The 21973-nt window shown below is 43.3% G+C and overlaps 2 protein-coding genes across 2 annotated transcripts; one reads left to right on the top strand and one right to left on the bottom strand.

Annotated features, from left to right (window-relative positions):
- The first annotated feature begins 40 nt into the window (after positions 1–40).
- On the top strand, positions 41–12293 carry Trmt6 (tRNA methyltransferase 6 non-catalytic subunit). The gene is made up of 9 exons (XM_050181154.3): positions 41–214; positions 500–651; positions 862–971; positions 2610–2785; positions 3951–4121; positions 6987–7248; positions 9908–9993; positions 10700–10889; positions 11899–12293. Exons 1-9 carry the CDS (start codon positions 135–137, stop codon positions 11986–11988), a joined length of 1317 nt encoding a protein of 438 aa, XP_050037111.2. The 5' UTR covers positions 41–134; the 3' UTR covers positions 11989–12293.
- Positions 12294–13105: 812 nt separating this feature from the next.
- LOC126533925 (diablo IAP-binding mitochondrial protein-like) lies at positions 13106–21839 on the bottom strand. Its single transcript, XM_050181146.3, has 6 exons — positions 21630–21839; positions 21397–21514; positions 20229–20366; positions 18652–18783; positions 16413–16679; positions 13106–13220 (listed from the first exon to the last, which is right to left on the bottom strand). Exons 1-5 carry the CDS (start codon positions 21674–21676, stop codon positions 16428–16430), a joined length of 687 nt encoding a protein of 228 aa, XP_050037103.2. The 5' UTR covers positions 21677–21839; the 3' UTR covers positions 13106–13220; positions 16413–16427.
- Positions 21840–21973: the final 134 nt, after the last annotated feature.

A 21973-nucleotide genomic window follows, 5' to 3' on the forward strand; every position in this document is an offset into this window, starting at 1 on the left:
GTGCGCAGATCCATGACAATCCAAAAGGCCGTTCCGTTAGTGCATTTGTAACCTCGTGGAGGCGCGTTGGAGTGTGTTTCCATTGGTGTTTCGATATTCATCGTGTGAATGCCCGGTTGCAACTCGCATCGGAAATGAACACGATAAAGGAAGGCAGCTACGTTGTGGTTAGAGGGTCGAACAACACGCGGTTAGTTCAGGTAGACAGCAAGAAGTAAGTTTCTAACATTACTCTTGTCATTGCGATGCTCTCGTGCACGCTTCACGCGCGAACTTTCGAGTGCGTAGCAGCTGTTTGGCACCACTGTGTCGTGATCGCACGCTGTTTCATAGTTAAAAGGAACATTGAGTCACGATTTGCCGCACGTGTTACATTCTAGTTGCGCTTTATAATTTCTGTTAGGAATTTTGCGGATGTCGTAGGTCTGCAGCAGATAAGGAATGCCGGTTGCAGGACCGGTTTCGGTTTTGAGCGTCGTTGTTGTTGCTGTCATTTCAGGCCCGTATTCTTCGGCAAGAGAAAGTTCGGCATTCAGACAGCAATTGGAGCGGCGTTTGGATCTGTCTTTGAGATTGACAACCGTGATCTGCGCAAGATATCGGCTGAGGAGTACAGAAAAATATGTTCGGAGTGTGAGGTTCCTGGCGACGGTAAGTCTCAAGTGTGCGCCTCCATCGTAAGTGTAAAAAAACTGGGATGTGGATTAACATTAGCCGAATCAACTTTGCGTCGGAATTTAACTGAGCATATTTAAGTCTGAAGCAACCCTCGCTCCCTGTTTCGGCGGCGGTTCTGATGCGTGCGTGTTTATATATATATATATATATATATATATATATATATATGGGCGGAACTTTCAGATACGCAGACCAGTGGCCAAGACAACAGGAATCTTCTCGATGACGGCAAATCACAGAAACTGACAAGAGAAGACATAGAAACGTTCAAAGCAGATGGCACATCTGCCGAAGTATGTATTTCCTTCTTTCTTTTTTATTAACAGTGAAAGATGTATTAAAAGCAGCATTATATAATTCATTAATGGTTATACGTGAAAGTATTGAAATGAGGCGAGGTAGTGCTTTATTTTACAGCACAGACCAGTGCAAAGTTCCCTTTGTCGCGGAAGCTCCATCACAGATGGAAAGTAATAAGATACACGTGCACAATCTTTCTGAGCTGTTTCATGCAGTGAAGGATAGAGCGACCAATTTGGACCACTTAGAATGAGGAAGGTTGCTTAATTGCGAACAAGCGTGTCGTCTAATATGTGTGTTTCCTCTGACATTAATGAAAATATACTGCAACAAAACTGCATGCTTTGCTTCAAGTCTCACTATCTGCAGCCACGTGTGATAAATAGTATGTGAAGCTTTATGAATAGTTGAGAAGACCAAACTTTCGAGCACTTGGCTCTATGATGACTAAGGAAATTCAGTGCAATATCGCACAGAGGTTGGGAAGTTGTACGGTGTGCCAGTTGTCATCATTGTTTATTCCATGTTTTGATGAACTTCGTTAGGATGTCAACAACTAACTGTTTTCAAAGATGTCGTATGTAGTCATTACTGTGTCACCTTGAAGACCGGTAAAAATTGGGGAATGCAGTAATGCGCATTTACCGGAATGTGTGTGCATACTAAAAGGGGTTCATATGATGGAAATGAAACTTCGATTCTGTGGTGTGGCATTCTTAGTAGCATACAGTGCTGCATTGAAGTGTAAACGTGCAGAAAACGGGCTTCATTTACATTCAGTGCAACCTTTATCATAAGCCGGGCCTCAGTGGTGGTTTGAGGTTTGTTGAGTGTCGAACTGACATGCAGCTCCAACCTATTATAGGCACTAGTTCAGGCACTAATTAAGACAGGAGTGCATACAACATACATGTACTCTCACACACAAATGAAATGTAAACAAAAGAGTATAAAATACAGCCGAGAGTCTGATCTTGTACCATAACTATTATGGCGCCAATGGTGGTGCAGGCCTAAATCTATGCATATACAAGCTGAAGCAATGCTGAAATCATGTAACATCTTAAAAGCGAAAGGGAAAATATACATTCTAGTTCGCCCTAACTTGTTCTCACTTCATTTGTCCACGAGTACATTAGCACTGTTGCCGTGGGTTTCACTGGTCGCAAGAATAATATTACGCTGTCAATGAACTCGTCAGTGCCCCAATCTCACATGGGTTAAACTAATTATGAAATGTTTCACAGGGCCGGACAGATATGAAGAGAGCAAATCTACAATTGCAAACTATTCACAAACAAATGCATCCCCCATTTTTGGCACGTAAAGCCTCAAAATTTTATTCATTTTAACCCAATAGTGATTTTGACACTCAGAACCACTTGTAAATGCCAGTGAGCTAAAAGCAAGCATCATAGATGCTCCTTAAAGGAATCTTTGGAAGAAAAGTTTGAAGGGCATTCACTTGTGCAGCTCATCCCTGGTCGCACTTGTTAGTAAGCTAAAGTGTTTGTTCACGAAGTGTCTTTTTAATTTGTTGAGCTACTCGCAGCAGAGTCACAATTACATACGTGCACATTATAATGAGGCATGGGAAGATATTATATGTATGTCTTTTCTGGCCTCGATAGAGGATTGTCAAGACACTGGTGGAGAACAGCACGACATTTAAGGAGAAGACTGAGTATGCCCAGCGCAAGTACCTCAAGAAGAAGCAAGATAAATACCTGCAGCACGTGGTGCTTGAGCGGCCCACGGCACGGCTCCTGGTAGAGATGTACTACTCGCAGAACCCACTCAAGATTGGGTGAGCAGTTTGGTGGGGTCTCTTGTTGCATAGCTGTGCATAGAGCCATGGCTCATGCAGACACACCTTTCAGAGAATTAAGACAAACTTTGACGAGGCTGCAATGAAGCCAGCATGAATTTACACTGTATCGTCAACATACTAGCGTTATCCTTGGGTCGTACATGCGTTATGCAAGAGGTTCTTTCAATTTTCCAATCTTTATGCCTTCCTCATTCGCTGGCATGACGCCTAGTCTTCGTTATTGCAAGTGTCGGCCACTTGCTGTAATGGGTGGTAAAGAAATGAGTAGAATCAAAGGAAAATAATGTTTATGTAACACGGCCCCTGTCTGCCAGTTCTGTTTATTGATCAAGTAAAACTCTTGCTTGGGCTAGTTGGTTTATGCTTGAATTAGTAAAGGCAAGGCGCAGAAGACCAGGACTCAAGAAGAAGAACACAAACAACAGGACTGTCGCCTTGAATTGAATTTCCCAGTAACCGATTAACTACTAAGGCCAGCGAATCGTCAGCCTGAGATGCAGCAATGCCAGCCTAAAAGAGATTTAAGTTTTCAAAGCTGCACTTACTTCCCACCAAGCTGCTCTACTATCCCCCCCTCCTTTATTTTCCTCATAAAGTTTAGCAACTTCTCAAAACATAGTGCTAGTTGTCCATTTTTTGTTCAAGGATATTACGTTAATACGTTTTTGTGTTTACGGCAGTTTCTTAAAGAGTAAAGCAAGTCAAATGGCTAGAGTTCATTGTAGCTTCTTGGAGCAAGCCACTATGGACATTTCATCCAATATCTACAGTTAAAGGGAATGTGATATTAGCTATACTAATTATGAACTTACATGTCATGAGAAATTATGGGCATTTCATCTAGTAGCGGTTATTGAAGGGAATGTGACTATGTAGCTATGCTAATTATGAACTTACATCTCATGAACACTTTCACTCTAGCAGCTCCTCTGATAAAATGACCCATTGGGAAACAATTCCAATGACTCGAAGAGCTGTTTCCGGAAATTTTTCTTGCTAGAAACATCTTTCTTTTTAGTGATCTGAAAGCGTACAAGTGTTTTGACATTTAATGCTTTGCCAACCCATTTTGCATCAAAAAATACCGATTCCGATAGTTTGCATAGCTAGATTCCTGTTGACTTGCGGTCGTGGCATGCAGGAACATGCGCATCGACTCCCTGGCTCAAATGCTGACCTGCTGCAACGTGCGGTCAGGTGGCCGCTACATAGTGTTTGACTCCTGGGTCGGGCTCCTGACCGCAGCTGTGCTCGAGAGGCTGGGCCAGAGAGGCAGCGTAGTGCAAGTCTATGCAGGACAAGGACCCGACAGGTGCGTGCATGACTTTCCAGTCGATGTTTCTCTTATAGCCCGCTCTTGGTGAGCATTGCCAAGGTAACACGGCAACACTGACCACCAGTGTGTGACCTGTTTTGTCAAATCAATAATGGGAAAAGAAGAAGAGTGCCTAAATAAAACAACAGAATTCTTAACTGGTGCCTCAATCTACCACATTAATTTTGTCTGATTGCAGGAGTGTACTTACAATAGTTATTGCAGCTGTTGTTACTGTTGGTATTATTCAAAATGTTATTATCATTAATAATAATGCAGTAAACTCCCCTTAAAACCAACTGTTAACTATATATTTCCTAATATGCTGAACATAACTTTGAAACATTTATTTCTGTATAGATCCACTCAAGATCTTTGATATTCGTGACAGTGAGGGGGGAGGTAAGGAGTTTAGAAGGAAGTATCCTATTTTTATTAATTTTTTTATTAAGTAAAGTTTTATTTCTGTAAATTAGTTCTGGAGAGAGTGAAAAGAAGTTTGAGCCACTGGCAGGGCCTCTCGCACATTGACACAGCTCAACAGAAACACTTTTTCCACTGTGCCACCATGATTTCCTCGCCCTGCCCGGAATGACATGTCACATGGAGAACAACGAAAATATGTTTGGATTCTTTAAACTGTTCTTCAATGACAAAATCATTGGGATGAATCAGTGAAAAATGACGAAATTTCAAAAAAAAAAACTATTGATGGTAAGAGGCTACAAAAACCAACTGCTGATACTGCAATACAAGATGCTGTTCTCAATGAAGCAGCAAAAAAGAGGGGAGGTTGGAGGGGGGAGGGGACATTTCGGATGTTTATCAAAAAAAAACAAAAGTTGCACGGAAAGGGTTAAGCCAAACTTCTTACAAGGCAAACACGTATTTTTAAGGTCTCTATGTAGTAATTTTTGGAATGAATGTGTCATATTATTATTATTGTTGTTGTTGCCATTATTATTACTATGTCAGTTTCTTCATCTTGATAGCTTTCAAGTCATGTTGTCTTCTTTCTGTTTGGAGCTTAGCACTTTCTCTTGAGCCTTCTTTCTAGCATTCGCCTCTCTTCACATAGTTTCTTTTTCATATGTGTACATTGTCCCGCAATTGTGTGTCATTGCTGTATTGCTGCTTAGGTATTGTGTAGCTATTAATAGCAGTTGTACTTCGTGTTTCATCTAATTTCTTTTGTCCTGTAACTTTTGTTGTAGTAGCTTAACATTTAATATCCTTTTTGTTTTTGTTTCTCTGTGCACCAGCACTTGGAGGCCAGCAGATTTCCTGTGCACGTTAACTTGATAGATTGATTGATTGATTGATTGATTGATTGATTGATTGATTGATTGATTGATTGATTGATTGATTGATTGATTAAAATCCTGTGCTTGCTCGCCAGTGATGATGCCAATCCCAATTTTCTCTCAGCACCGGTGGCAGACCTTGTAATGACAGCATCACAATCATTTGTCACAAGTACTTTTAGTGGTCACAGTGGCATGCCAAGTAACTCTGTAGCAGGGATAAGTGTAGGCTCGGTACATAGTGAAGCGCTTTTAGAGTGAAAGTGAGATAGCCATAAAACAGCACTGTCACACAGGCAGCTGCAACCTAGAATGCCTGCAGTTGATTGGATGTCTGGTGGACAATGGTTATATTACAAGACAGGGCAGGCAGGAAAGCTTGTAGCAAAGTTTTGTTGCTTTGAGTGTATAAAACATGGCTATTACTGCATATTAAACAAATACCCAGGTTTCATTGACGCTTTTAACTCGGGGACTGCAAACAGGTGCATACCTACTACTTCATATGTGTAGACTCGCACAAGATCTTGAGAAACATGGTTACAGGTACATCGGTCGATGCTTTTGTTATGATGTTTTTATACAATTGCAATGCAAAATCGAAGAATCAGCTGCCAGAAGGTTGAAACACAATCTGTTATATATATATATATACAAATGTTTACATGGCCTTGTTGACTCGCAGGATATTGTCTAATTAGTTGTGTTTTACCTGCCTGTGTGGCCACTACAACATCAGAGGTGGTTTTGTGTGAAGATGTGTCTCACTAATCATGTGACGCGGATGTAAGTTTTTGTTGATAAGATAAACAGCTCGAGATCTTGTAGCACTGTTGGCAGACTTGGCTCTGTTGATGTATTCACTTCATCATTTATTGAATTTAAATTATCATTGAAAAAATAACCCATTGTGGAATTTTGTACCGTTGCCTAGGCATGAACACAACAATAATAATAAAGACTCACTGTCGTACACGTCAGTTAACAAAGTGTCATCACAATCGCTGCCATTTTCGCACTGCTGTCCTTGTCATGCAATCGTCATACTAATCTACATGTTGTCATTGCCATGCTGTTCGCTGCTTTGTTAAAGTGTGCATCATTTTTTGTGCCACACATAGAACCCAAGCACCAGAAATGAATGAACACGATCATCCCAGCTATCAACTGCTGTTCAGAGTAAAACAACTATACATAAACTATTTTTACCAGAATAATGCTCTTTGGACAGCATCGCCAAACTGTGACATAAGAAAATTTTTACTCAATATTGTTCAGGTACCTTTTAACCTGTGTCTTCAGAAATGGAGCCATCTTCCCTACCCAGCTGTTGCTGTGAAGGACAGTGCCAGTGCTTTGTGCCACCATAACAGATACTATAATAATCAGTCCAGGATTCACATAGCCTGCCTTGGCATACACTCTTTTTTCTTTTCTTTCTCTCTCCTTACCACTCCTCACTGCAATATCTATGGTCTTGAGGTTGGAATAAATAAGTAGAACGTATGCTCCCACGTAGTCATTTGGGTGAGTCGCTTCCTTTTGCCATTTGTTACAGCTCGTACAGACAAGCCGTTTATGCGCTGAACTTGGAAGAGGAGTTTCTTCGATCCACTGTGCTGGAATTGCCTTATGCAAAGGCATGCTCGCTGCTCAGTGACTCAAACAGTGAAACACCGGAAGGGAAGCCGGAGAATGAGAACCAGAGTGCCGAGATGGAAGATGTGTCAGAGATGAACTCGCTCTCAAACGATGACAGCGTCGCAACAGCCAACGACTCCCAACCGAGCAAGGAACCAGCCTCAGCAACAGATTCCAAGGTCGGTGGCTTCGGACTAAGTGTGCCTCTATTCGTTCTTGTTGCATTTCTTGATCAAGTGTTGTAATATATCAATTGTTTTAATATACAATATTCATCATGTCTACATAAGTGTAGTTTGAGCATAAGTTATGCCCCACTTTCAGAAACTGTGACTTTTTAACCATTTAAGAGAGAAAAAAAGAAGCCTTGACTTTACGAATTTCCTGATTTAATGAAGTATGGAGCACAATCTCCTGTGGATAGCTGTACCGTCTCAGTTTGGTATGTATTAGAGGTCACAGTAGCTGATATTGTACGTAGTTGAGTTTGCCCAACGTTATGGAAATTGAGTTAGGCAGGCTATGTTATCCGTAGGGCAGATAACCAATGGTCAGTCAGAGCCACAGAATGGGTGCCAAGGGAACAGAAATGCAGTCAAACATGGCAGAGAACTAGGTGGCGTGATGAAATTACGAAATTTTAAGGCCTAGGATGTAGTCAGCTTCCACAAAACGGGGGTTTTTGGAGATCACTTTGGGAGAAGGCTTCGTCCTGCAGTGGGACATGAAATAAGCCGATGATGATGGTGACACTGGTGTGATTTGTTCACAGATGTCAGAACATGACCAAGGAATTGCATGAAGAAGGAAACGATAATTGGTCAACAGTGGGGCGTGAGTGCATGTAGCCAACATTTTGACTAAGGAATTTGCCTTCAGTAGCAGGATGAAGCTTCTTTTATTTGCTCCCTGTCGATCACTCACAGACACTTAGTTTTTTCTGTCTTGAGGATTCAGTACAACAGGATAAACTTATTTAGCATGGTTCTGCATATGGCTGTACATAAATGGTACACAGAGCACAAGTAGCATCTGTTTATGCCATGATCACATATCGCAATTTGGGGTAATCGAGTCTAGGTGTCCTACTCTGTATTTTAATGCGATAATGTTAAGGGCCCCATGTTACAGAAAATCTGGTGTAGGCATAAACGTTGGCTTCCACAGCCGAGAAAATCATCCCGAATCACGCATATTCTGTACAATTATGTACAGCGTTAAAATTGTTCTGCTATCACTAAAGTTGCTCATACCTTGTCTTACGTTGTTTACAAAGCCTTTCCTTGGAATTTTGTAGATGGCAGCTCAGAAACAAATGCCATGAAACAAAACACCGACAGCATATGCCTTCTATGTTAGACCTTCTCAGACTGAAGTATCAAAAGTGCGAAACAATAACAGAAGATTGGTCCATACAAGAGGCTGCATTTCTACGAGAAAGCTGGCTTTCGTGCATAGATTTTGCCGTCGGCGTTTCCCGGTAAACATTAAGGTTACTTATAAGCTGCACTTGCCTGGAAGCGTGAGAAGCAGTCAGGGATCTTTGAATGCTGTTGCATTCCACTCTTAAAGGCGAAGCTTAAGCGTCCTTCAACTATTTTTTTTCTTATTCAACTCGCTGTTCTTCATTGTTACACGATAGTACAGTGGAACCCCAGTTGTGCATCCCCTGATTTTGCAATGTCCCAGGTATTACGATGGATTAGTGTAGTCCCAACGAACTCCCCATAAAGACAGTGTAATAAAAACCTCGATTATACAATGTCGTATTTTGCAGCTGTCTCACAGTGCTGTCCCCTTGTGAGGAGGTGTAGAGCTCGTCTGAAAAACTGTTTCCGGGCTTCCTTTAGCCTTTTTATTTTTCTCGCATTTGCTACCCTCCAATCGTTTGTTTCCCTTTCCCCGGCCTCTTCAACATTGCTCAATTGCCGTCAACCTCGTTGCCGGATCATCGTGCTTTTTTTTTTGTGTTTTGTGTGTTGACTGCCCGCCCACACTCCTCCGCGCTTTCTCTCGGCAGCGCCTGCTCATGTCACCGGGTGCATCCACGTATAGAGCCAACATATGGTCAATACCGTTTTTCCACTGTGCCAAGCTCGCTATCTTCGTGCATAGCCAGGAGCACTGTTGGCCACGTAGTACTCAGACACGTTTAGTTCTGGATCTCGTGAAAATTAAACTTGTCTCTGAAAGTGATCAGTCAAGAATACAGCCCCAGCGCGTATTGAAAGCAGGAACACACATGTGAAGATCGAAGCACTTGGCCACCAGAAGGCATGCAGATCGTGCTGGATACACATGCTCATGCATGCTGTTCGCAGCTTTCTGTCTACACACGAGCATACAAGACTTCTCACGCAACCATCGCTGGGCTCCCGGTTTCGTACGGTTCACTGTCACTGGACGTGCGAGAAGGCTTTGCCTCGTGCCGATATTGCCAGGCTGCCACCTCAGACAAAGGCGACGCCACAGGTGCTGCCGCGCCTGTGCCCACGTTTGCGAATGTGCTACCTAGCATCGCCAACATTCGGAGATTTGTCTGTGCAAGCAACACCGTCCTTGTCCTTGCGGATATTGCGAGGATCGCCCATGTCTGGTGGCAGAGTTTCGTTGCTCTATCTTTTCTTCTGGCAGATGTCTCAACAGATGTTGTCAAGCACTTTGTCTAACCTAAGACCTAGCCTAACCTTCGTGATCTGCAGGTGGTCAATTCACACTTTCATGCCACCTTCCTGGCTTTGTTGCATTGTTTGTCACCCTGCAACGTCCTGTGGTGGGCCTGCCCAAACAGACATTGGCAAGTCCGTTTTGGCAATTTTTTTTCCTCTCTTTGTCTAGGACTTGGAGCGTGCCGCAAGGAAACAGCGGAGGTTAGTGGAACAGCAGAAGGCAATAGACCTGCTCAAGACAAAGTCTTTAGATGGGTGAGAATTTACTAATTTCTCTGCCCTCACATGTGCCAGAAGAGCCTATTGTTGGAAACATTGGTCGATCATACTCAAAAGGTTCCTCACCAATTTGGGGCATTGCAAACAGACAAGTGCGGTGTGTAGATCACACACTATGTATGACTAGCAGAACTCGCATAAACAATAGGTGTACATATAATGATTTCGCATAAGCTCTAAACTAATGCATCATGTTCATCTGCTTTACTAATAGTAGCACTCAATAAAATTCTGATAATTGCTTGCAGTGTAGAGTTTGAGTTGTAAACATCGCACTTGATTTTAATTTTTCTAATTTAGAAATTTTTGGCAATTCTTGTAAAAAAGAAAGAACTTCCGGTTCTAAGCCGATACTTTTGTTACAACAGTTAGTAGTATTTATCCACTTTCTCTTAAATACAGTGCATTTCGTTGAAATTAGTTCAGTTTCCTGAACAGGGAATCTCTGTATTTCACACATAGTAGTATTTGCATTGCGAAATTGTAATTGGTCTAGAGTTAAAGCTTTTTCTCAAGTCAGCATAGTGTACATCATTGTCTTTTCCTCCGTGTCGTTTGTTGTGCCGTTACCGCATAATGTCTCACATATGAGCCTATTACACTAATTTAGTTCTATTTCAATTAGCAAAAAAAAAAAACAACTCAATTTCTCTGTCAATTTTTACTGCTCGCCGACTTGCAGGCTGCTCGTTGCAAGCAAGCACCACCCGACGGCCATCGTCCTCTCGCTCCTTGAGTTCGTTGCACCCTCCAGGCCATTTGCCGTCTTCTGCAGTTTCCAGGAGCCGCTGGTCGACTGCTACACCCAGCTGAAGCATGCTGGCAGCGCCGTCTTCCTCAAGTTGACCGAGAGCTGGCTCCGAAGTAACCAGGTGGGCATTGTGCCGAGCCTTATGCTATACAGAGGAAGTGTTTTACCCAAGGCAACCATTCTCTGTATCACTGCTGTTTGAGGGCTCACACCGCTTTTCACAGCAAAGCTTGTGTCCTTGTGATTTAACAGTGGAAGAGTGAAGACAGGAAACTAGCAAAAACATTTTACCTCAAGTGGGCAAAAGCTTTTACGATCCATTCTCACGTACGAGTCAGTGTTTGCTAGCCCTTGCATGCCCATATCCTGCTGCTTTCCATGTTTTTAACTCTCTGGCTTTAGCACATCTTTTGTGACTGTCTTGTTGCCACCAATCAAAAATGTACCGTGATGGAGTCGGTTCCACCACTGTTCTCTGCGGCAACGAGAACATAAAAATTATTTAATTTTTTAAAAAACTTTTTAATTGGAAATTAAATGTACTTCTTACTTCAATAAAAAATTTTATACATTTTATCCAAAATTCATTGAATGGCTGGGCATTCCCACGAATAAATAATATAAGATTTTGACTATTACCTCCTTCATTAAGCATTCAATTAAAATCTTATTACAATACCTTTGTATAGTCAAAATACTACAGCAATTTAAAATAATTCAGTAGTATAAATTCGGAAAAAAAAGGAGAAATGAAAACATTTTACTCAAATATAGGACCGCAGTGATGATGCACCGTTCACCTGAGCGTGCAGTAAGCTGGTGGTAGAGTGCAAGCATTCACACATGTCCTGCTTCAGTATATTTTTGATCAAATCAGCAGCGTTGAGACTTCAGTTGCAGAGCCGTGAGTGAATATTACAAAAACTTTGCTTTTTCGACCAAAGCAGCCATTAGAAACTGTTTCTTTGCAACCAAGTTGGTTGTATAACTTCTGCAACTCACGGTGTGAATGTGTCCTAACTGGCTAGATTAATTCATTGATTTAATGTAGTTTTCAATCTCATTAGACATTAATGCTTTATTTTGTTAAAATGCACTTACTATCCTCCTAATTTGTCAACTCATTACAGGTGTTGCCCAACCGGACGCACCCTTCCATCAACATGAGTGGCGGTGGAGGCTATGTGCTTACAGGCATCAAAGTCGCAGACGTGGCGTGAATGTTGCAAACGATCCTTTCACACCCCACGGTACAGTCTGGCAGGCAGCACCTCGCACCTCTGTCGGCTTCCTGGATAAACCGTTCGGTGCAGGGAAGTTTGTACAGACGTTGAGGACATTTGAGGTGGCAAGTACCACTTTCTGGAGAATCAGTTCCCCAAGGACAGCGACTTTGGTGCTGTTTGAACTTGGATCCGTGTGCTCTGCTTCTTGAAGCCCTAAAGGCTAAGTTTAACGTGGACCTGTGTAATTCTTGAAACAAACTGCGAAGGTGAACACACACATAAATGAAATAAGTTCTTCATATTGCTGCACATGAAATCTCAATTTTCTTTGGGGCACGAAGGGTGGGGTTGTTGTTCATACCTAATGAAGACATAATACTTGAACACTCAAAAAAACTTCAATGCTCTGTGCTTTAATTTGGCAAAACCAACTTTTCAGGCAAGTTCTCCCAGCAAGCCTTCAGATGTTGCACCTGGCTGTTGGGATGTGCTTTTATTTATACATTTAAAAAAATCATATAAGAATATCATATAAATCCATGGACTCTGAATACTTGTACAAATGTTATGGGTAAGTCTATAAAGGACCTGAGGCAGTTCCCATACCCTTGTATAGAACAGACACCATAAGGGTCATCATTTGCTCATTTGCTCATATGGTGAATTTTGTGCCTTGTCATCATTTGTTCGCCGAGCCCCTGCGTTTAGGGAAGTATAGATTGCCCTGAAATTTAGGACAACGAAGACAGATAAAGCATAGTAAACAAAGTCACAAGAAAGTCTGAATCTGCAAGAACAAAGATCAGACAAATCCACGTACTACCCACGATACCCATGGTGGCTCCGATTGCAGTGCCAGAGTTCACTCTAGTAATTATTGTAGGCGTCTCTATGGTGATGGGCAGCCCCACATGTTGGCACTGCTAATGCTTCCTTCCCTCTAACACCCTCCCTCTCTTTCCTGTCTTTTCATCTTCTCTGTAACCTCCTTCTCTCTGGACAGGGTAGCAAACCAGATGCATGTCTGGTTGACCTCCTCGCCCTTTTCTCTCTCTTTATTCCTCCTCCATCGTGGACACTGTGAACAGCTAATGGAGAGATGACACGGCAGTTTTGGAAACACAACAAACTAATTTTATTTGGTCGAGCCATGGATCACCGTAAATGTACATGTTCTTTTTTTCAACCCGAAGCTCCTGATGTCTGTACAGCATCCTTGTATGCCCCTGCAATGAGGAGGAAAGAAGTGAAAAAGCTGAGCATGTGCAAATACAAATTACTACTTGTAACACTAGAATTGATCATCAGAAAAATCAACACAGACCTTAATACTTGCAATATTTGTGCAACAAAGCCAGCTGCACTATGTGCTTGCAAATGCGTTTCTATCAGGCAGTGAGAATGTTGTCAGCTGTCAATAACGTTGCTATCTAGGGATGGCCATGTAATACTGTGGCCAGCTATTTAAATTACGGCTCAGGCTTGATGTGAACCACTGGACAATATTTTTTTTTATCAACCAGAATGCCCACTTAATCAGGAACTGGCTGAATAAACGTACACTCGCCAACTGGAAAAATTGAAAACACAGATTGACGTTTCGGCGCCCAATACGGGTGCCTTGTTCACAATGAACGAATGCATGGTGGTCTTTATTATATACGTGTGGGAAGACGTAATGCGCTTGCGTACAACTCGGGGAGGGGTCCCCGTGTCCAGTTTATCGTGTTAGTAGTAGATTGTATGCAGAATGATTCAAGGAGCAAACGGGATGATAATTTTTTCTCTCTTTCGATGACAGAAGCCGAATTCCAGTTAATATTGTGTCCAGTCTTTTCGTGGTGCTCTGCCAGGGCGCTGGAGACCGCGTGTCCTTTGGCTACATCATTGCGATGCTGCTGTAGCCTTCTTTTAAAGTTCCCCGTCTCGCCTACGTAGCTCGCATGACAGTCCTGGCAAGGAATTTTGTAGATGACGCCCGGAAATTTTTCTTTTCCGAGGCTGTCTTTCACTCGGACGAGTTGTTGTTTTAGCTTGCTTGAAGGGACGTGGCAGATATGTACATCATAATCTTTGAAAATTCTTGATATTGACTCGCTCACGCCTCGTGCATAGGGGAGAGACGCCCGTTTTCTTGTCATCGGCCTTACAGCGGGTTCAGCTGCACGCTTTTCTTCAGTCTTTATAATCTGGCCGGGGTAGCCATTGCTGACCCAATCCTGCGACACTTTCTTCAACTCAGCTCTGCGTGCGTCAATAGTCGAGCACAATCGGATTGCACGGGTGAACAATGTGGAGGCAACAGATCGTTTTTGTCCAAGGGGATGGGCCAAATCAAAGTGCAGATATTTCCCTGTGTGGGTAGGCTTTCGGTAAACACTTGTGGAAAGGCCGGATCCACTGCACATGACTTCAAAATCAAGGAAGGCCAAGCGTCCACTAACTTCTTCTTCAACGGTAAATTCTATTGTGCTTTGGAAAGAGTTCAGGTGCTGTAGAAAAGGTACGACGTTTTCGCAGCGGATAATAGAAAAACAGTCTCTATTCTAAAGTTGGCTTGAAGAGTAATCAGATGTTTCATTTCAGAGTAGACCATACTGTGCTTTATGACAATCTTCTTGCACTCCCCAAGAAATATTGCTTCCCTCTTTCCCTCTGAAAAATCCAAGGGTCTTCACATTTATGGCAGGTAGGTTCTGCAGGTTATCTTCTGCTCATTTAGGCCAGTCCACATGACAGACAAAAGTGTGCACAGCATGTCACATGACTCAACGGCACCATGCCACAAATAGCTGAAGTTGGCATAGCATGGCACAGCAGTAGTCAGAGGAGATGGTAAAGAGCCAGGCACTTTTTTTCATTCTCAATTTCAGCGGCGTCTGTTACTTGCCGAGGTGTCTGGCATCTGAAGACCCTGTCGCATCAGTGGCTGTGGCAATTCGTTTCTGAGCATGGAGCCGCAGGTTTGACTGCTGGCCTTGCCAGTTGCATTCCGATGGAGGCAAAACATAAGACCATAAAGAGTGCTTAGATTTGGATGCACATTAAAGGACCCCACATGATCAGAATTAACCTGAAGCACTCCACTATGGCGTCTCTCATAGCCTTAACTTTGGTTTAGGATGCTAAACCCTATGAACGACTGAATCAATCAATCAATCAATATGAAGCGTTACAGCCAGACTAGGCCAAAAGTTTCAGTCCTGCTCTTAAAAATTTGATCGTCACGTCCAGCGAGCTGATAACAGCCATAATGCTCTTGGCACCTCATATCTGCTAGCCTTACCACAGTGCCAGCTCCATTTTGGGCCCGCTTCTGTCGATGTTCCCATGTCTGCAAGAGAGTCCGAAATTGGGCTAGTTGGTTCATCCTAGCATGGAAACAGCGCAGCAAGTGAGGACCAAGTCGCTTACAGCACATTAGCGCTTGTGCGGTGTCCGTGTAGGTCCTTGCGCTGTTTTCATGTTGAGATCCTTGCATCGTTGGCACTGTGTATTAGCATTCTTGTGCAGTCATTTTTTTTTTCTTAGTGCATAGTCGGGAAAGTTGATGTGAAAATGTTGAGTCGTGCATGACCAGATGTTTAGGCAATTACGACACAGGCAAGAAAGCTCGAGTGTTTTCTTTCACTAGGAAAACAAGCATGCTAGCTATACGTCGCTGAAATCTATGACATCACAAGGCTACCCACCTTAAATTTTCACAGCAGATAAAGGGTTGCTATCCATAATTCATAACACTCTAACCAAGCAAGTTTGGTTAATCAGTCTGGTTAGTCATGTTTCTGTGCTTTCAGTTAATCAATAAGTTAAGTTAGTTAATAATAGGTTAATCAATTCATTCCATGCTGAAGGAAGCAGCCTGAAGCTTCACTCAAGGAAAACCTAGAGGCACATTGCATTTTCCAAACAGTTCTTATTGCCAACCGGCTCCTTGTTAGGTTATCAAACTCACTGTCTGATCACATGACGCAGGTAAATGCGCATAGCAGCACATTCATGCATATAGACAAACTGAACGTCTCTTAAATTTGTTCAGCTAAGATCCTTTTTTTAGTTACCTAAAGATGTAGGTGAAGTCATGGCATCACATGAATGGTTCATTGTGCTGATTTCTTTATCCTAGATTGCAACATCATTTCAGTGCATTTTAAATGTACTTTGCAGGTATTTTTCTCATCTGTGATAAAATAGCATCAATTTTTCTTAAATAAGCCGAGGCAACACAATCACTAAGTCATTTGATATTCAGTGCCATGTGCACTTAGGTTAAGTTCTGAGATAATTTTCTTTCACTTTGTTTCTCCCGATTTAATTTTGAAAAAAGATTAAAGGCTTTGTACACTGGGATGAACATGGGATCTGAGAAGGCTAAACCGTGCCAAATGGACTGAGCATTAGGCAACCAAGTGGCGTACCTACGCCTACCGCTGCTACGTTTTCTTTAGGTCGTTTTTCTCCGGTGCGTCCGCTTTGTCAGCACCAGAGATGACGGCGTCTCTGTGAGCCTTGTTGAGGACATCTTCGAGGGTTGCAGTCTTCTGGGCGGCAGACCTTATCTGGCGTTCAGACGAGAGCAGACGTTCGTTGGCGCAGATGCCAGCGTATTCAGCACCGTTGGCAAAAGCTGTCTGTGCCATGGCCTCCATGAGGCCAGTGACGCTTTGCATTCGCGACTCGAGAGACTGCAATGGACAAGTCACATCGTAAGCACTCGTTTTTATCCAGAATGTGCAGAACAAACAGAATAGGTGAAGTGACAAGGAAAACCGGACATGTGACCAATTAATGTCAGCTAAAGAGCTTTGCTACATCCTTATGCATATACCCCAGCCTAATTTAAAAATTTTTGGCAATCTGATTTTGATCTATGACCCTAATCAAAAGCCTCCTTTCAACCAGTGGCCAATTTGAACATTCTTCGTGTGTAACAAACATCATCAGAACTAGTACACTCGATGCAAAACAAAACCATTCCTCCATTCCCATGTATATAAATAGCTCCTGAAGTAAAAGTTCCTCTTCTAATGAAAATATCTTTGATGAGTGGAGAAAGGAGATTAGCAGATAACTCCACGCTCCAAGTACAAAACATTTTTGTAGAAACAACAATGTGCAATCATCTGCACAAGTTAAGACTGTAACTTTTCTCTGTAGACAATTGTTGTTTACGCTAAAATGCGGTGCAGCTTTGTGGGGATGCAAAGTGCATTGCCATGGCACCACCATCGCGTTTCAACAAAGGGCTTAAATGCAATGCGCTCTCTTTGCACGTCTGTGTGCTGTAAAGCCACACTCCAGTCAGACTGGATATCGCTTATTTAGTGCCATTTCGATAGCTCAGTGCTACGCAGCAAAGCTGTCTCATTTGCATAACAGCCAATTATCACAAATTTTCTGTAAGATTTACGAATTTGGACTTGTTCTACAATTTAATAAATGTGGCAGTAAGTCTTAAGATAAATTCTGTTAAAAAAAATGTTTAGACCTCTTGAAAGGTGGGGCGGTGCAGATTACAATAAAAAAATTCGCACTTTCACCTGTAAGACTAAATATTGATAGCAGTCGGAAAGTATTACACAATGACATGAAGTAATGCTCGTAGTTTTATTGGCCGTATAAATTGCAGGAAACACGTACTAATTAAAAATCAAATAGCACACTAATGTGCTCATTGAAACACCAACACATCTCACTCAATGACTGCGAACGCTCACTGTCACGACGCTGGCGTGATGAAGAGTGCAAACAGAGTGGAGCGACTGCTTCTGCCTCTTCTACATGTCTCTGAAACTTGAGATTATACCACCTACAACACTAAGGACGTGGAAAAACAGTGCACATGCAGCCATCAGTCATCTCAGCTTGCCCATCCTCGCACCCGCCAGACATTACCTTCAAAATAGGGTGTGGACTGTCCACACACTCAGCTGTGCAGACAGCCATGCACAACCACAGCTGGGCTATAGCAGGAGATGTGTGCCCACCTCCCTCCCCCGCCTTGCGTGCGCTTTGCCACGTGATCTCCTATAGTAAGCGCACATCAAGCTAATATCTTTCTCGGCTTGCCCTCGCACGCCTTCCCTCGCACCTACACCATACGGCGCACGGGGAGCAATAGGTCCTTATCTCATTTGAACTTTATGAGGATTTTCACACCGACGACAATGACAATAATCTGCCTGGAGTTTCCACATAATTTCTACCTCGGTTAAATGCATGCAGAGAGGAAGCTGTGATGGTTCTTGCAACACTGTCCTATGGCAGCGCAAGGCACCGTATAACCGCACAGTACTACTTGCAGCAGGCAAGTTTTTTCAGGAGCTTTCCTCAAGCAGGCAAAATTGGCAACAGCTAAAGTCAGTGTGGTCTAAAAACGTGTTGCTTGTCATTGGTCCCCGTTTCCTGTTGTAAGTTTGCAACTGCTTGTGTTCTGCATCTAAAGCTCTGTGCTATTTCCTCCCCCTTATCGCGTTCGTTGAATTCGATCTTTACAAATTTGTATGTTCACAGGTTGGCAAGTATGCATGCATTCGTAATCGATGGCAGTAACGATTGGGAGCTACAAAATGCACTTGAAATGATAATTGCTGTTTGGAAACCAGTTCGGCCCATTTGCTGGGTTATTAAGCGTTTGCAGCAAAAAGCTGCACTTACTAGAACATCTGCCTTGAGCCTGTTGGTCTCCTCTCGGATGGCGATCATCTCCAGCCAGATGGAGTCGTCTCCCGAGCAGAGGCCCACTTCTGTCTCAAACCGCTTCAACAGGCTGCTCAGCTTGTTCAGGCTCTGCGAAGTGGAGGACAGCGCAGGTTATGATAGCTACGACCACACAAACGTTATGTGTCACTCGGTGCTCATAGAAGACAAAAGTGTGAGCAGAAAAATTGAAAAAGTGTAAAACTGAGTGAGTGGGATTCCATTACTGAACTTCCTAGAGCACAAGAAAAAAAAACATGGATGCAGTAGGCACACTGTCAATGTGCCCTACCTTTCCTGCCGCAACTCCTGTGTTGCTCAGAATTAACTCTGTCAAACATCAACTTCATCAAACAGCAACAGGGGCTCGACTTTGTTGTCGATGCTGCCCCAGCTGAGAGGAACGAAGGAGTTGAGGGAGGCTCGGAAAGTAAACACTGCGCTCTCTATGTGTCCGTTCATATCAGATCCTTTCCAAAAGCTTCTTTGTGTATGTATTCCTTGGATGGCATCACGCTTATTCCAGTGTGTTGCTCAGGTTCACAGAAAGTTTCAGGGCCTCTTAGCCCTTCTTGGTCTGGATTTTGTCACTCAAGTGAGAAATGTCTTTCCTGCATCCACATAGCAACGTATCAAACAAAAGGATTTTCTCTTCTTTTTCTCATGAATTGCCAATGAATCAGGGCAGTAGAGCCGGCATATGGACCTCCGAACTTCTTAACTGACAATTATGACTGTGAATTACGGCAACGAAATATTTGAAGACATTTTGTGCCACCCAAAGCAGGTGAATGTCTTGGGCAACATGCTCCAAAGACACTACGCAGAGTCCTAAACTCGGCGTGACACAACGCATGGACATTTTGGAATTACTACTGAGGAGAACCACGTTCATCTGTGGCACCAAATTGCCAAGTTATGTAAATAGAGTAGGCAGCACTCATATTCTTAGTATTATTATTATTATTTTTGAGCGCAGCTCGTAGGCGCCCATTCCTGCAGCGAGCATCAGCGGTGTAACCGAGCGAACGCACACAGAGAAAGATAAAAACGAACACGGAGCATGAAAGGCGCGAGGAGGAAAGCGGAGAGGAGGGTGCAGTGAAGGAGGTTATAGCAAATGTCTAGTTCACTGCAGCGAAAGCGTGAGAAGCGTAGTGTGGCGACGATGGCTACGGATGGCCATTGGGAGGTCTGTCGGTGGTGGCTGCCGTGAATCGCGCCCACGCATCACCCATGCAGTGCCTCTCACGATCTACAGGTTAGCAAGGCAGTGGCACCGCACTTCGCTCCATTTGCAATGTTCCACAAGAGACAGATTGTGCGTGCCAGCCAATATATTACGAAATAAAAACACGTATAAAGCTGCACTCAAATTTCGCATTAGAGAGTATAGTAATCGCCGGTGAATTTTCTTTTCAATGTCATAGTATTTGTTGTAAAAATGCTACAGGTATCGCTGTACCAGAAAGGGTTAAACTTTTGCTGCTAAGTTGAAGAGGTAAAAGGCAAACATGACAACATGGTTTTCATACTTTCCGGTATGCTTCATGGGCATCGAGGATGGCTGCAGTGAGCTGAATGAGTACCCTGCTAGCTGCCTCAACAGCAACAATGCTTGCTTGCTTGATGAGGAACTCATGCGACAGCATTTCTGGGTCAATGGTTGTAAGCTGCATGAAAATAGAAGAGTGGTTGCAGACAGCATTTAGATCAACATTGTGGCACTTTTAAAGTGTTGTTTACATCTGCTGAAAGGCTCGGTTTGGGTGTTTAGCATAGAAAGCCCATGAAGGGTGAGTGATAATGCAATTCTCTTTCGTGGGTTGTGAGGTACACAGTTAATTACCGACAGTCTGTTTAAATGTTATCTGTTGCTGTATCTACCACGTACCATGTCATGCATGTGTACTTAAAGAATAGCTAAAAAAATTTCCTGTGCAAGCCCTGACATAGGGAGAAGATGCTAACCCTATAGAGACATGTATACAGCACATATCTTAATAATTTCTGGTGGCCTTTGATCACCCTATGACCATAACAACATGTGACCATATGTGGCTGAATTCGTGTGGTGCAAAGTCCAGGTGACAATATTATTTTCCCATGAAGATGTATCAGGCTTTAACGTCCTGTGGCAACAGGTCACACGAGATATATGGTTCTCTAAATTTCGTCGCAAGTCATGCAATGAAAGCATATGTTCTGGGCAGTCTGGACGATGTGATCTCTAACAAGGGTTATAGGTTAAGAAACGCCTCAATCATTGCACACAGTTGCGTGTTTGTGTGAACATCAGTTCGCCTTATTTTATCACTTGCGACTGTTCGCAGTCTGTTGCGTCATACATGCCTCCGAGATGTCTAACACAAAAGTCTACTTGCGACAGCAAGTTACAATTAATGCTTGCACTTGTGATCAGCCTGTGTGAGAACTCTTGTTTGGCGTATTTCTAATGACGCACCCAAAATAAGCAAAAAGGCCCTGGGCGAGGCAAAGGGGCGCGCCAAAATCTCGGAGCAAGCAGCCGTCATTTGCAAATTACGTGCTAGATGGCGCCACAATATCACACCGCCGCAAACGGTTTTCCGAGCGCAGTATTTGCGCCTTGCTAGCTTAACGTGTGCAAGTGTGACGCGAACTTCTCTTCGCAGTCGATCATTCATTTAGTTTCCTTTTTTAACTTTCAATCGAGTTCAGTACCGTGCCATCGCTGTCGTCTTCCACGCATCTTGCTGTAATCGGGAGGCTCCAGGCAGTCGTTGTCAAAAAGGCGGTTTTCCCACCGATTTTTGCCAGTTGTGAGTGCCGCCTGACAAACCTGCACATAGTGCACACAATAATCGCAGATCTCCGCCGTGCAAACCTGCACATAGTGCACACAATAATCGCAGATCTCCGCCGTGCCGACTATTTTCGCGAAGTGCATGGTATACCTCGCGATGTTCCGTACGTGTGTGAATTGGCACAACAGCCTCAGCATCGTAGTTTGCGCCACGACTGTAACCTATGGGATTAATTGAGCGACTTGCCGCTGTTCTTCAAGGGGTCAAATCAGGAAAAGCGGCTACTTCTCGATAGACGTCTGAACATCGCGGCGTGCGCCGAACCGGCATGTTTACACCGAAAACCGGAAGCTAAACTTGTGTACCGGAACTGCCTCTCGACAAACTGCAGGCGGCGTCGTTTTGTCGTCTGCAAAACGGTCGAACGTCTGCAGGGAGTAGCGACGCTGCTCGAAGTTTGTTTTCACTTTACTGACGGACGCGTTTGTTTCTCA

Source organism: Dermacentor andersoni, chromosome 7 (assembly GCF_023375885.2).
Source record: "Dermacentor andersoni chromosome 7, qqDerAnde1_hic_scaffold, whole genome shotgun sequence".
NCBI classification, from domain to species: Eukaryota; Metazoa; Arthropoda; class Arachnida; order Ixodida; family Ixodidae; genus Dermacentor; species Dermacentor andersoni.